At 35.6% G+C, this 16,790-nt stretch overlaps 1 protein-coding gene across 3 annotated transcripts in view; it reads left to right on the top strand.

Annotated features, from left to right (window-relative positions):
* Positions 1-16,790, top strand: part of tax1bp1b (Tax1 (human T-cell leukemia virus type I) binding protein 1b) — a 1,153,251-nt gene that overhangs the window by 68,953 nt on the left and 1,067,508 nt on the right. For all 3 annotated transcript variants that reach the window (XR_007936602.1, XM_028818228.2, XM_028818227.2), the window contains exons 4-5: positions 907-1,094; positions 3,278-3,436. Coding sequence is in view for 2 of the 3 variants with exons in the window: in XM_028818228.2 (XP_028674061.2) it covers positions 907-1,094; positions 3,278-3,436 (347 nt within the window). In the remaining variant the exon portion in view is untranslated. The remainder of the gene's footprint in view (positions 1-906; positions 1,095-3,277; positions 3,437-16,790) is intronic.

Raw genomic sequence — 16,790 nt, 5'->3', positions numbered from 1 at the left:
TATTTGTCTTCATGTAGGTAATGCCTTTCACCAGGCATTTCCATTAATTTGACTGTCAGGATACTGGGATTTTTCAGTCAAGAAACATTTGCACTATATTTGGACTTTGTTGTAGATGGGTTATACCTTTCGATTTGATCCTCTATATACGTAATAGTATTAAACTCTTTAATCATAAACACCATCTGACAGATGCCTTTTACCGTGCCAGCCTCTACTGTCAGGCTGACAGTTCTTTTTCTAACCAAACTAAAATGCTTTTCGGCTGTTAGGCACTACATTAAAAGTTTGACATACTATTCATTTGTGAGAACTTCAGATGGGTCGGTATGTAAAAGAATCTCCCATCAGTAAATCTTGCTCAGATTATTGTTCATCTTTCAAAGCAATTTGGGTCATGCTGTTTTGTGTGCAAACATAAGTTATAAAAATGTAATTTATTAAGGAGAAATGTTAAGGTATTTTTATGATTTCATATTCCATGGATTTCTTTATTATAGCTTATAGCAAGGGTGGTGGAGTTTTTTATTTTGGGTAGCACAGATCTTGCATTCTGGGTTCAAATCTTGTGCTTGGGCATTGTCAGTGTGGCCTTTGTTTACCCCTAAGCATTTTGGTTTCCTTCAGAATCCTCAAAGACATGTAAGGTAGGTTATTTGATGATTCCAAATTGTCCAATGTGAGACTGGTACCTTGTCTAGTGCAGTTTCCTGATCTGTAACATATGCTATTGGAAGAGGCTATGGTCTCTTGCAGCCCTGAATTGGAGTAAACGGTCCTGAGAATGACATTAAATGAGATGAGCATTTTAATTTTGGAGCCTTATTGAAAATGTTCTATTAGTTTATTATTCCATTATTTGTTTATTTGTACATTTTCAATTGCTCTTTATGTTTGGATTACTAGGTTACTATGTTCCAAATGATGATGGGGAATTTTATCAGTTCTGTTATGTCACTCATAAAGGGGAAATCCGGGGAGCTAGTACCCCATTCCAGTTTCGCGCATCCTCTCCAACTGATGATCTGCTTACTGTTGAAGATGACAATAATTCTGATATCCTTGTAGTAACCACCAAGGCTGGATTCTTAGAGGTAAGGTCAGCTTTGGATTTTACAAGCTGAAAAACATAAAGCAAATATTCTTAACTTCTTCTTCTGAAAAATAGTGGGAGTAGATCAATGCTTTTAAAATGAGCATATGCAAGACACAATGCCACTATATGTGTAAGTCAAAAAGTAATATTCCTTGAAAGTTAACTCAGATTTAGTACCATGACAGTTAATGTGGTCAGTTTCCGACTATTTGTCATAAAGGTGAACTCATCAAACAACACTCGATACTGTCTTAATGGGGTGTAAAAATTCTCTTATTCATTTATCAACATGGGAAAGATAAGAGAACACAATTCAAATGATGGAAAAATCAGGGAATAGAAATAACAAAATTGGTACTCACCTGAAAATGCCCATATCTACAGTTAGAGTAATAAGTTCAAATCAACTGGAACTGATATCATCCTTGCCTAGAAGAGAACCCAAGTTTATTTTGCTCCCATTCACATTGAGCAGGATAGTAAGAGAGGTAAAAAAAAATCCCCATGGATCACTGTTGGAGAAATGCAGAAAAACGTAGCATCTTGTGGTCATGAAGTCTCCATAACTATCATCATTTACCACCTCCATGACAACAGATTATTTGGAAAGCATGCAAGAAAAAAAGCCTTTCCTATCATTTAACTACAAATGTAAGAGCCTGAAATTTGCTAAATGCTGCTGGAACTTTGATTGGAACTGTGGTCAGTGGTCAGACAAAATGAAAATTGAGCTGTTTTACCAACAAGTTGTAATACCAGGGGTATTCTGGATTACTGTGTCAGTAGAAATGTGCATACATTAAAGTTAGAAGCATAGCAGAAATTTTAGTGCCCCTAAAGAACGAAACTATAGCAATGGATTACTTTTCAGTTAAACAACATTAGAATCTTGAACGCTTATAGCCCAATGCTTAAGAAAATAAATATAACAAAAGGTGCTAGTGATGAAAGATGTAATTTGTAGGTTGAACTAAATCACAGACATAATGTGTACTGTAGTTTGAACCAAAGTGGTTAACTGAAACAGAAAAAGCTCTGTAGCTAAATAACTACTGTGGTGGTTTATGCAAATCTCGTAACATGGAAAATGTGAGCATAGTGACAATCAAGGTCTCTTCAAAACAGAAATTTCATGGCAAACAGTTTTTTCCATATGTGGTGTTCAATCACTTCTGCAGTAGCAGACCCAAATGGGTCAAAGTGAGGGCTGAGACTTGCAGTGGTACAGCCATGGAAACTGAGTGCAACAAATGAGAAATCAGATGTTCACTGCAGTTATAGGTCCAGTACTAGGACTAGAATCCTGGTACGCCCATCCGCAGTCTAGAGACATGTGATCAGAAGTGGTCTTCATGGAAGAATTGCAATCAAACCATTTCTCTGTGGTGGAAGTAAACCAAACATCTCACCTTCTCAAGAAAACGCCAGGATTGGGGTGCAGAAAAATGACTGCAGGTGCTCTGGACTGATGAGTCAAAAGTTGAAATATTTTGCTCTTAACAGAAAACATTTTGTTTGCTAATAGTCTGGAGAATGGTACATGGATGGATGGATGGATGTCTGCAGGCAGTGTGTAGTACAGTAGAGGTTCCCTACAGATTTGGGGCTGCATTTCCGCAAACTGAGCTGGTAATTTGATCAAAATTGACAGTGCCCTCACTGCTAAGAAGTACAGGCATATTCTTATCCATTATGTGGTAACATCTGGAAGACGTCTATCAGTCCAAACGTCAGTGGGCAGCATGACAATGACCCCAAACACACAGTATCTACACAGTAACAACAACAAAAAGAGGATCAGTGAATCCTGATGGTCTGGTCCCCCACAGACTCCTGAACTCCACATCATCAAATCAGTCTGGGATTACTTGCAGAGACAGAAGCAAGTAAGACAGCAAAAGTCTGCATTGGAATGGTGGCAAATATATCTGAGAATTGCTTCTATTTTTAAGGCAAATAGTGGTCATACCAAATATTGATTTATTTTTTTCTGTTTACTATGCTTTCTAAGAAGTCTATTGATAGACAAGAACTATTTGGGCATTATTTTTTTAAAACATTTCTGCTTTACAACATTTTTTCACAAGTGATTAAGACTTTTACACAGTACTATGTATTTTTATATATCATAAAATATTAAATGTCACTATCATTGTTATTCTTAATATTTTCTACATTTAGCAAAAAATTGTTGAAGTTATAAAAGAAAAAGATGAGCTGCAAAAAGAAATAACTTCCTTAGGGACAGAAAAGGATCAACTTCTTCAACAGACACAGAAGTTAAAGAAAGAAATATCAGAGGAAAAAGAGACGTGCGTCCAGATTAGAAGGGAATACGAGGTAAGATTACAGTCTGTGTTATACTGCAAGTAAATTCACACTGTTTTTTTATCCCAATTTCTGATGTTCAGCTTAGTGCTTAAGTGTTTTTATATATTTTCCTCCCAGTGCTTGTTTCATGTATATCTTACATTTCACCAAACCCAACACGGGCCAGTGTTCACCTTGAGCCACATTCTTAAACCACTGAGCAAAGACACATAGAAAGTGATGTGGCTTTTTTCTTTACATGATGGCATATAGGGTGTTTGGAGTGTGATTGGGTCTTCAGAATTTATCTTATGCATTAAAGAATGCATTTTGTGAACACTAACATGGCATTAAGTTTAAACAAAAATTCTTCAGCACTCAAAACAATTTCATTCTGCAGAATTTTTTGGGCAATGGAAGGAAAAACCAGTGAGTATGTTTAGTCCTAATAGAAGAAACTTGTACTGATTAGAAGTGACCAAAAAATGAATTTATTACAGGTATTTGGAGGTTTCATTATATTTTTTCTTTCTTTACCCTGCTAAGATATCATTTTTTGATTCTTAAGTCAATGGAAATCATTTATGGTATATTTAAATTCATATGAATTCCTTTCATATTGATTTGTTTCTGTGCAGTGAATAAAAACATGTTAGTTCTGCACAAATGTAATAAATACAGATTAGTTTTTGTTCATATATAGACGTAGTTTATATTTTTTTATGCCTCACAGGTGTGTACTGCTTCTCAGTCGAATGAAGACTTTTTTTTTTTTATTTAGACTGTCATGTAGTCTACATTTCTGTTACACTTCTGCTGCCTCCTCAGAATTAAGATGACTGTCAATGAATACTTGTTTGTACCCAGCCAGACTTTGCACAGTTTTCCACAGTTAAGCTTTTAAATAGTATGTTAAGCACGGAATGGTCACATAAAAAAACAATTACTAGTCCTATAAGTTGCATCTGGAAAAAAAGATTGGTTTTAAACATGACCAGAATGTACGTGCTGTTGGAGCTTTCCAGACTGACCTAATTGAGAGAGTTCTAGGTTGTATGAGCCATTGTGCTAAAGTAGTTGCCAAGAGCTTCATACATGTAATACATGCATTTATTGTTACTGCATTTCCTGCTAGTATACAGTCATTATTTTTCTACAAAATTACTCCATTTTATTAATTGTAATGACCTTGAATTTCTATCCATTCATTATCCAACCCACTATATCCTAACCACAGGGTCACGGGGGGTCTGCTGGAGCCAATCCCAGCCAACACAGGGCGCAAGGCAGGACACAAACCCTGGGCAGGGCACCAGCCCACCGCAGGGCACACACACGCACACACTAGGGACAATTTAGGAATGCCAATGCACCTAACCTACATGTCTTTGGACTGTGGGAGGAAACCGGAGCACCTGGAGAAAACCCACACAGACACGGGGAGAACATGCAACCTCCATGCAGGGAGGACCCGGGAAGCGAACCTGGGTCTCCTAACTGTGAGGCAGCAGCGCTACCCATTGCGCCACCATGCCGCCCCGACCTTGAATTTCTTTATCTAATTTTAAAATAAATGCCAATTGTATTTGTGTGTTTGTTAAAGTTTACAAATGTCGCACTTGCTGATGACATATAAGATTTTTATGAATTTCTAAGTGCACATGTATAATGGTCCTCCTTAAAAAGGCTTATGGTCTCCATGACAGTGCCGTGGAACTGTGCAGCAAGTGTGTCCATGCCTTTCCCGGGCTTATGCAGCACTGAGCCAGCAATAAATCGAGTAGTTTCTGTGTCCTGCTAGCAAATAATTATGTGGATATCAAAACCGAGACGGGTAGTGCTAAAAGCAAAAGTGGAGCTAGCCTAACAATTGAACACATGGTGCAAACTTCAAATGGCCTCATGAATGTTCCAGCATCATATTGTACATGTAAATTCTGCAGAAATGTGTGATTTGTTGTTAATTTGCTACTTGATTTGCACAAAAAGAAATTAAACATTTCCTCATGTTTGTTATTATTATTATTATTTACTTTAAATAGCCAATTGCATTAAAGTGTGCAGGACATTGATTTATATTCAGTTCAGCCAGAAAAAGATCAGACTTAAATAAACACAAAAAACCGAGAGATTCCTGTTACCTGTTTTAGAATATATTTTATCTGGTTACTGCACAAGCTTTATTCAGAGATACTGGTAGCTTTTGCTATCATTTAGAATTTAAACCGTGGTGGCATCAACAATCCATGAAAGGGCACATACACACACCTCAGGCAATTAGACTAACTGTCGACGACAGACAGGAGCATTCTTTAGTGTTACAGTTGCCCAGTTGCTCACTTCTTTCGACTTTTTTCAACTTCCCACTAGGGGTGTGCAATATTGGCAAAAAATTATACCTCTATATTTTCTGGGACTTTGACGATAACGATAATGATAATTAGACATATACTTGTTACAGAAATAAAAATGAATCTGAACAAATTACATAAATTGTTTGAATTGATTCATAATTTGTTGTAACTTTTTTTTTTTTTTTTTGCCTGACACCTTCAGGGCCCCGTATTAGATCAATTTTACTTTGCAGATGATGAAACAAGTTAGATATCGAGCTGTCTTTAACGATAAACAGTTTCTGACATAGTGTACAGATTTCTGTCTTTTAAGCAACATCAGTCTTTTCAAAACCAAACCACTCCATGCAACTGAAGATGATCCACATCTTGCAAGAACGATGTAGATTGCAAAGCTGTTTATCCCCTGGCGTTGTTGCCCACTCAGTCTTAGGCAGCTGCGCTAGCTTCACTTGCGATGTGCTGAGCGTGCGTGCGTGCGTGCATGCGCAGTAGTCTATCCTGTTAGGTTACATGAGACAGTGAATGCCTGGACTCTAAAAAGCGTATTTTTGATTTTTTTTTTTTTTTTTGCAAAGTGAGTGACATACTCGAACATGTCATCTGGCACATTGTTAAAACAACAATTGAGATGCTATCATAGACAATACATATTGCACACTCCTACTTTCCACTGCTTACGACTGACACCCCAGCTTTGCTCATCTGAAGTGAAGTGTTAATAGAAGGGATTAGATTATTTTGAGAAGAACAAAAAAAAAAAACCTGAACAAATTACATGAAGAAATATTATCTTCATTCAGACGAAACATTTAATGTTTTATTTCATAAAATGAAAAAGGTGATCCATTTTTCAATAATTTGTTTCACGTCAGAAAAATGTTGTACAGAATCAGCCTTCCACATAGTTTTCAAATTACTTGTAAGAGTGCTCACCTAAAATCCTATCAACTAACTGTTTCCATTTTCATGCTGAAATTGTTGCTATACTTCTATGTGGCTCTTAATTTTTTTTTCCTCTCCATTGACTGCAGTTGGGGTGTGATCAGCATTTTCTGGTGTTTGCAAAAGTGAAAGTTAATAATTGTAGAGATAGTGAATGTGTTTACATGCACACACATAAAAAAAGTTAAGGTGAATAACCAGGTTAAGGCAGAAACCTGGTTTCTTAAAAATCTGCATTTACATGCTCAAGTAATCTCCTTTGTCAAAACACTCCAATGCCACTAAACTACTCAAATAAAGGAGTTAAACATCACCATTGGTCACTGTGAATCCAAAAATAAGTATGATTCCTGTGATCATTTTCTTGTGTTTTATAAATCTCCTTATTTAAACTGATGCTTGCTTTATAGATTTCTTTTACTGGGTTGCACACTTGGCTGTGTCTTTTCTGCTATTGAGCCCTGCTGAGGAGCAGAGACGTGTGCTTCTTGCCTTATAGCCAGTACTGCTGGAATAATAAAAACATGGGTATTTTTACTTCCATAAGTCTGTGTTAGGTTACTAGTTACTTTAAAAGGTAATTAGACTACTTAACGTGCATTACTGCTCCTGAGATAGTGTTGTTGAGTTTAGTACTGTACGTTCAGTTCGTCAATGTAAAATTATAAATTTCTAAAATATTGAGACAAGTTATTTCAGCCAGAAGAAGGTATTCAGGTGATTGCATTATACCTAATAAGGTATAATGAAAAGTGGATGTATTTGGTATGTTTTAAGCTTTTCCCTCCATTTACATCATGTTTGTGAAGAAATAACTTTGACTTGAAAGATACTAGTTATTCTTTAACTTTTGCATCAGTTGTAATTGACTTGCTGTTCAAGACTCAAGACACCTTAATTCAGGTGTATCCAACTCCAGTCCTGGAGAGCTACTGTGGCTGCAAGTTTTCATTCTAGCTCTTTTTCTTTTCATTTTTTCTTATCAATTTTCTCAATTGATTCTTTTGTCCTTAAACGGCACCTAAACATAAATTTGACGTGAAGTGAGCTAACAGATGACCAACTAGGTTGGGGCCTCAAACTCCAACCAACTTTACTTCATTCAGTTTCTTAATTTGAAGCCAATTCTCATTGCTAATTAAACCAGTTATTTAATTCCATGGTGCTCATTCTGCCATGGCAGACATTTCCCAAACTGTTGCTTTTTCTTTTTTAAGAGTGCTGTCAAAATGTTTTGTGGACCTGAGCAGATCAACATTACTGACGCCTTCACCTTTCTTTATTTTAAGTTATTGTGTGATGGACGCAGGTTGCTGTTTATGTGTTGGTACATTTTGTGTCTTAATATTGTTTGGTTGCTAATTAAGTAAAAAAGAAATTATTAAGGGGCTTGAGTCTTAAGATGTGCATCAGTTAAAATTAAGGCAAAGAGTTAGTGACCAGATTTTGCTGCTAATTAATTATGAAAAAGGTTAGAATGAAAACCTACAGCCACAGTAGCTCTCCAGGACTGGAGTTGGAGACCCCTGCATTAATTGTTTCTTTTTTCTTTAATTAGTTGCCAAATAATAATGAGATTAAAAACAATCCAATGTATGACCACCTAACCTGTGTCCATCATACAATATTTGAAAATAAGGAAAGGTGAAGCTCTCAGTAATGTTGATATGCTTAGGTCAGCAAATTATTTTCACAGTGCTCTTTAAAAATAAAATCAACAGTTTTGGAAATGTCTGGTGTGGCAGAATGAAAGCACCAACAAGCCATGGAATTATATAACAGGATTTATTAACCACAATGATCAACTTTTAATTAAGAAACTGGTGAGTGAAATTGGTTGGAGTTTGCCTTAGCTGGTCATTTTTTGGCTCGCCTTCATATCTATTTTTTTTAGCTGCCATTTAAGGAAAAAAGAAAAAGTTCAGAGGACTTGCTGTTAAAAAAACAGGCAATTAAAGTGATGGGAAAAGAAGTCAATTAACATCAGAAAATTTTCACTGGTTAAGAATGTGGCAGGAAGGAGAACCTACAGCCAAAGTAGCCCTCCAGGATCAGAATTAGACACCCCTGGCTAAAGTGAAAATGTTGCAGAAAAAGAGGTTGATCAGTTTTTACTAAATGGGCTCATTTGAGTACATTCAGTACATGACTTTATTGGACAGTTTCTTGAAATACAGTGTACCATATATTGCGTATAATGCAGCTTCATGTATATTGAATGTGTTTTCTATGCCAGAGACTGAAAATATATTAAAATGAAATACAGTGAGGAATTTTATCTCTTTTACAGTCTTTACAGTACAGAAAAATATTGTGTTAATATATATTAAGCTGTGTGAAATCTCCTGACCAGCAATCGTGAGATAAAGCTGTCGGAATATTATAAAAGCAGCAAATAAAAGGTATAAATAATTAGTGCATGGTGCTTTCTGGATGGCAGTAATCATTATTTTTCACATTCTGTTCTTTGTATAGTTACACTACAAGAAATAGTTGGAAAAGTGAAACAGATGGCACATAATACTTGTTCTGTTATTGAGCATTTTATTTTCATGGTTCTTTGAACCTTTGTATGTTTTTGCACTCTTCATTTAGTAGAATTATGCCTGATATATGCAGTTATAGGTTTAGTCTTTTCTTTAAAGAAAGTAGCCAGATATATTAGTTATTTTATATGTTAAATATTTTGTTTGCTTTCTGTAATCTAGAAAGCAATAGATGTATTTGGCTTAGCAGTATTACAGAGAACAAACTGTGCTTAACAATTTGAAAAGAGTCAGTGATGTCTTATGGTAACTGAACACCCCTATAAAATTCCTTTTGTAATGGCATTTTGTGTAATATTTTGAAAGCATCAGCTCACATTCCGTGACGGAACTCTAAGGACAGTGATGGTAAATACCACTGATTACCCAGAAAGGTCTTTGGTAACTGGAGACTTTGTGAATAATTTGAATTACTCAGTGGAGTTTTGCTGCCACAACACAGTATAGACATTGTCATTTGTGTGTTCAGCACTGTATGATGTAGCTTCCTTTCCTACATATGTTACAATGTGAAGAGTTTCATAAGCCAGTTCACATGATTTACTTGGAAAGGAAATGGGTTGTAAGTACAAGTCTTTGGCATCTTGAGACCCTATTAAAATACCACAAAGAATGAAGTGAATGGCAAAAAATCAGAAATAATTACAACATTAAACAGAGTTTTTGTCATGCAATGCAGCTCTTTGCGATTTATGTGGAGAATACACAGTTGAGCCATTATATAAAATAATTGCAATTAATAACTAAATAACTATCGCTGAATAAAGCTGGTTTTATACCCTGTTTATTTCACCACTTTTGTGAGTGAATGAAAATACATCTGTCTTAAAAATTTATTGTGGGGGAAAAAAAATTAAATCAAGGTTGCAAAGTTTTGAGTTTCTATCCTTGGTTGGACTTTGTATTAAGCCTGAAGTCTTAAAGTTTTCTTGAATTGTATGGTAACATTAATGGAAAATATTTATTTTGTTTACTGTACATAGTTTTGCTTCTATGATAATACACTAATAGTCTGTAATTATTTTAGACAGTTATTTTAAAAAACAGTGTTTTTTAGTACAATAGTCTTTACTCTGTTTTGTAAAACAAATACTCTGTTCCTTAAGGTATAGTTGATCACCTTCAATTTTACCCACTGGTATATTTGTTAATTTTTGTTAAATATGGTTATAAACATGGATTCAGGGTAAATTCTGGGTTATTTGGAGTCTCTAACCTGGATAGACTCAACCAGGAACGTATAAATCTTTTGAAGCACGCATTTCAAATTTGGGGAAAAGGTACAGATTAGAAAATGTCTGTGCTCATACTGCATTCAATTAATATAATTTTGCAGTTTATTTAACTCAAACAAATAGTAATTGACAATTGAAATCTGTAAAAATGGGTCATGTTTAAGTTTGTTCTCTGCAAGGATTATATTGAATTTCTTTTACTTAGTGGTGACTTACTTTATTTTATAGTGTTACACATGAATTATTTGTAAATTTTAAAGAAGGAGCTGTGTACCAGTGCAGAAAGCGGTCACATACAAGAATATCTGTAACCTGTAGTTTAGAGCAGTCCTGAGACTATGGCTACTTCCTCACTTTTATATTTTCATTTTCGATCTCAGCCCACATTAGCCTGTTCCCTTCATTTATGAAACAACAATAAACACATATGACGTAGCCATTCATCTGCATTAGTGGCCAAATGTTTTGGCAGTGACACAAATGATGTATTTTGCAAACTTTGCTGCTTCAACATTTTCAGATTATTTTTTTACATGTTTCTATGGTATACTGAAGAACAATTATAGACATTTCGTAAGTGTCCAAGGCTTTTATTGGCAAGTATATCAAATTTATGTAAAGGGTCAATATTTACAGTGTTGACCATTCTTCATATCCTCTGCAGTTCGCTCTGGCATGCTGGATATCAGCTTCTTGGCAAAATCCTGACTTATGGTGATCTACTCTTGCCTTTTTAGTGCTTGAAGTTGATCACAGTTTTTTGGCTTCTGCTTGTCTCCCTGCCTTTTCAGAATTGACCACAGGTTCTCATTGGGATTAAGATCTGGGGAGTTTCCTGGTCACAGGACTAAACTTTCAATGTTATGATCTCTGAGCCGCTTTGTTATCACTTTTGCCATGTGACATGGTGCTCCATCATGCTGGAAAATACACAGATCATCACCAGAATGAGCCTGGATTGTTGGGAGAAGTTGCTTTTGGAAGATGTTTTGATACCATTCTTTCTTTATGGCAGTTTTTTTTGGCGGAATTGTGAGTGGGCTCACTCCATTGGATGAGAAGCAACCCCACACATGGATTGTCTCAGGATTCTTCACTTTTGGCACGTCAGATGACTCATGGTAGCATTCACCTTTTTCTTCACGGATAATCCATTTTCCAGATGTCCCAAACAATTTGAAGTAGTATTCATCTGAAAAAATAACTTGGCACCAGTCTTCTGCTGTCCAATCCTTGTACTTCCTGCAGAATTTCAATCTGTCCTTGATGTTTCTCTTGGAAAGAAGTGGCATCTTTGCTACCCTTCTTGACACAAGACCGTTGTCCAAAAGTCTTCACCTCACTCACACCCACCTGCTGCCAATACTGAGCAAGCTCTACATTGTCTGCTGGCAGTACAATTCTGTAGCTGACTCCTCAGGTGGAGATAGTCCTGGCATTTGCTGGACACTTTTAGCTGATCATTTTGTGCCAGGGCCAAAATAAACGAACATGGGTTTTTCTTGGGTGGATGGGCAGATTTCACTTTCACCAAACAACAAATCTTTTAATTCTTGCAGATAAGCCTCTTCATTGGGAAGAAACACTACTTTTCCCTGATGGCAACACGAATTAGATGATCTATGTCTCCTACTTAAAGTTTAAAGCCAAAAAATATCTATCATATCACCTATATCCATATATTCTATATGTTTTTGCTGTTCTGTTATTTCACCGAGTAGTACTTTCCATTTGTTAGTGCTAATGCGATCTTTACTGTCAGTTTTTTGAGACTTTCGAATTTTAGTGCTTTCATAATCTCTAACCTACTCTGCGTGTGTATGTTGCCAACGTTTTTGGACCTCTTTACTCTTCTACTCTTATTTCCGACCCAATGTTTTTTTAAAATAATGTAGGCATTTTTACTTAAAGAAAATAAGTGTTATGTTACATTATTCTTTACTTTCTATTACTGTACTTTAAAAAGTAATCTGACTTCTTTTAACATGTTACTCCAAACACTGAGCCCCACTCCTTTTAATCATTGTTGCAGCAGAGCAGGGAGGCACCTGTCTTTGTGGGCTTGGGGAATGTAGCAGCTGTAGGATAATGAGGGGATGTGGGGGTGCTTTGGGGAATTTATCTATTATTTGCTTTGGAACTGTTTTGGTACTGAAAACTGGTATTGATACCAAAGTCAATTTTAGGACTCATCCAACACTAATCTGTCTTCCAAAAAATCACATTGTGCCCTGCTTTTCTAGCAGGAGATATTAAAAAACAGCCGCCTTGCTGTTTTTCTCCCAAGTAGCTGGGAATGAGCAGTGGTCAGAATTCTCAGTGAATGACTGAGTCCTTGATTGAGTGCGAATCCAAAATGTATTCAGTAAATGACAACATATTACATGAAAAAGTGCTTATTCCATGCTACCCCGATCATTTTCCAGCATCATCAACACATAACCTACTTAAGTGGGCATCGCAGCTAAAATCATTATCACTTCTTGTTTTAGTTGTGTGCGGGGGTTTTTTTTTATGTTAATTTCAGCAAGTTTTCTTTCAATTGACTGAAAGATTGAACAAGTGAAAACAGACTTAACTACTACCATGTACGTAATTGCATATTTCTACATTTTTATCATGTCACTGTTTCTAATTTTTTTATGAGCAATTGCAGGGTATTTAGCATAAACATGCCTATATTTTGTAAATGCTGTGTCATCATCCATTCCCATATAAGTTGCAAGTCCATCTTTATTACAGTTAACAACCCATCACTTATCACTTTAATTTCAGTACTAACACAGATTTTAAATTAGTGCTTAAAACATTTCATGAAGAAAGCAGTTACCGGTATATTAATTCTGATGTTTTCAAATTGTCAAGTGCTAAAATAGAAGTTTAAGTAGTCAGATTCTTATTTGTTCATTGTGTAGTTCTTCACAATTATCTGCCTATTCATTTTTTTTATCTTATTGGTGAAGCTAGCTGCTCCATAGAAATGTGATTTAGGTACACAACTTTATATTAGGGAAGTATTTTGCATGGTTGTTGCAAAAATCATTACATAAAATAAGGGTCTTCTATAAAGAAATAGTGAACTACTACTGAACTGTGATACACCGTGTTTCACATTATTATATAAGTGGCATATCAATTGGATTTCAGTAAAATAAACATTTAGTTTTTGCTTCTCATATCTTTTTAGATAACTGGCATGAAACTCAGAGAGGTTTGTTAATTACTTTGCTAGGTGATCTTCATTAAAGGAAAACCTACTCAAAGAGATTGTTCCACATTTTTGGGCAAGTCACAGTTATCACGCAATATGGGGACAAGGAAAGATCTTTCTGAAGATGAAAAGCACAAAATAATGTGATGTCTTACAAAAGACAGGAAAACACTTGACATTTTATGAAAAATGAAGAGAGATCATAAAGCTGTCAAAGTATTTGTGAATGATTCAGAGCATAGACAAATTCTGTTGGTAAAGGCTTATTAAGGAAAGTTCATGTCAGACAAGTTAATGCTATTAAAATCACTGTTGAGCAGCAATCAGGTATTTGAAGCTGCTGGTGTCTCTGAAGTCCCAAGATTTCCTCAATGCAGGACCCTCCAGAGACTTGCAGTTGTGCGTAAAGCTGTGTTTTGGCCTTTTCTAACTAAGGCTCACAAAGAGAAACATTTGTAGTGGTCTAAGAAGTGCGTAAAGCGTAATTTTCAAATTTTTTATTTACTAAAGATGGTTGGTGAATGGCCACCTAGTTGCAACAAGACCGCAATGTCAGCAAATAACTGGTGGAATGGTCATTTGGGAAGTGAGATGGTAGGTCCCTTTAGAGTTTCTCATGGTGTCAAATGATCTCTGCAAAATATGTGCAGTTCCTAACTATCCATTTCCTTCCATTATATATATGAAGAAGAATTGTGCCTTCTGGAATAAAATTGTTTACATGCTGTACATAATTTCACTAACTTCTTGATTGCTATGGACATAAAGGAGAGAAAAAAGATCATGGTGTGGCCACCATTATCCCCTGACCTTAACCCTTAAAAGGAAGATCAGTGAGGGTGTGCAGCAGTATACCATAAGGCAATATTGGCATCTTCAGTTGAAATACAGGCGGAAACTGTATGTGAACTTACAGGTTGAATTAGAGAGAGATTTGTTAGTCATACTGAAGAAGTGCTCATGTATGTATATGTAACTTGATATGTGAATGTGTTTGTTGTTTTGAATTGTATTTTACTTTTTGAAAAATGATCTGTTCATGCAGAAGATACAACAGATTTCTTTTTAAACTGTATTTTTCTTATTATTTTGGAAAATGTATTTGGTGTTCTTTTAAAAATATCATAGGCAACTATTGTCATTATCAGTAGTTTTGCTTAAAATAACATCCACATTACAATATAATTGTAATATGAATAAGAAATCCTTAATCATACTGAAAAAACAAACAGGAATGGTATGTGCATAATGATTTGAAATATTGTGAGAACAAAAAGAGTTTAATATGAAATAAAACAAAGCAAAAAAAAATGTATAAGCAAAATGTTTAAATGATGTAATACCAAACCTAAACAGATAGTAAAACTATTGTTGAAATAGTAAATATAGTGGGAGAAAAAAAGATAGAAGTATAACAACTCAAGATGGGCTGCTGTATTATGTATAACATTTTGTCAAATCTTATAAATATCAGTATCCTAATTTTCAAAGTAATATGTGACAAAGTATAAATTTTATTTAAACCCATTTTAACGGTTATTTGTAATAATTACTTGAAATATTGGAATTAAGGCCATGTACGTGACATTTGTAAACTCTAATAAAAATAAAAAAATAAAAAAAAAACTTGTAAATGATAAAAGTCTCCTTGTTGCATGTTGAACTACTCTTGCAAAATGCATGAAAGGACAAGCATGTGTCAGAACCCTCCGTGGTAATTTGGAGCTCAGTACTGCATCTGTATCCCTCAAGGCAAAAATTTGCTTGCTCATGGAAATTAGCTGATATTTATAAGTATTTCTCAATGTGATGCCTACAGCTTCCAAACTTGCAGCAAATTGTTGGTCTAAAATTGTTTTCATAGTAGTGTAATGGAGCATTATTATTGCATGTGTATGTTTTCATGGCAGCTGATTGTGATTTTATTGTTGATTTGCTTTAGTGCTTAAAGTCAAAATTTGATTTTTTTATATCCCTTTTTGTTTATCCTGTATAATATACAGTATCTGAAAATGCATATGACTATAGTGAAAACTACTTGCTTTAGATAAACTGCTATGTGAAATATTGAGGGATTTTTCTAAATTGTCTATATATATATATATATATATATATATATATATATATATATATATATATACAGTGGTGTGAAAAACTATTTGCCCCCTTCCTGATTTCTTATTCTTTTGCATGTTTGTCACACAAAATGTTTCTGATCATCAAACACATTTCCCTGTGTGAAAAAGTAATTGCCCCCTTGTTAAAAAATAACCTAACTGTGGTGTATCACACCTGAGTTCAATTTCCGTAGCCACCCCCAGGCCTGATTACTGCCACACCTGTTTCAATCAAGAAATCACTTAAATAGGAGCTGCCTGACACAGAGAAGTAGACCAAAAGCACCTCAAAAGCTAGACATCATGCCAAGATCCAAAGAAATTCAGGAACAAATGAGAACAGAAGTAATTGAGATCTATCAGTCTGGTAAAGGTTATAAAGCCATTTCTAAAGCTTTGGGACTCCAGCGAACCACAGTGAGAGCCATTATCCACAAATGGCAAAAACATGGAACAGTGGTGAACCTTCCCAGGAGTGGCCGGCCGACCAAAATTACCCCAAGAGCGCAGAGACGACTCATCCGAGAGGTCACAAAAGACCCCAGGACAACGTCTAAAGAACTGCAGGCCTCACTTGCCTCAATTAAGGTCAGTGTTCACGACTCCACCATAAGAAAGAGACTGGGCAAAAACGGCCTGCATGGCAGATTTCCAAGACGCAAACCACTGTTAAGCAAAAAGAACATTAGGGCTCGTCTCAATTTTGCTAAGAAACATCTCAATGATTGCCAAGACTTTTGGGAAAATACCTTGTGGACTGATGAGACAAAAGTTGAACTTTTTGGAAGGCAAATGTCCCGTTACATCTGGCGTAAAAGGAACACAGCATTTCAGAAAAAGAACATCATACCAACAGTAAAATATGGTGGTGGTAGTGTGATGATCTGGGGTTGTTTTGCTGCTTCAGGACCTGGAAGGCTTGCTGTGATAGATGGAACCATGAATTCTACTGTCTACCAAAAAATCCTGAAGGAGA

Source organism: Erpetoichthys calabaricus, chromosome 13 (genome assembly GCF_900747795.2).
Source record: "Erpetoichthys calabaricus chromosome 13, fErpCal1.3, whole genome shotgun sequence".
In the NCBI taxonomy this organism is placed as follows: domain Eukaryota; kingdom Metazoa; phylum Chordata; class Cladistia; order Polypteriformes; family Polypteridae; genus Erpetoichthys; species Erpetoichthys calabaricus.
The sequence above is the reverse complement of the archived record's forward strand: the minus strand, read 5'-3'. Positions and strand labels throughout refer to the sequence as shown.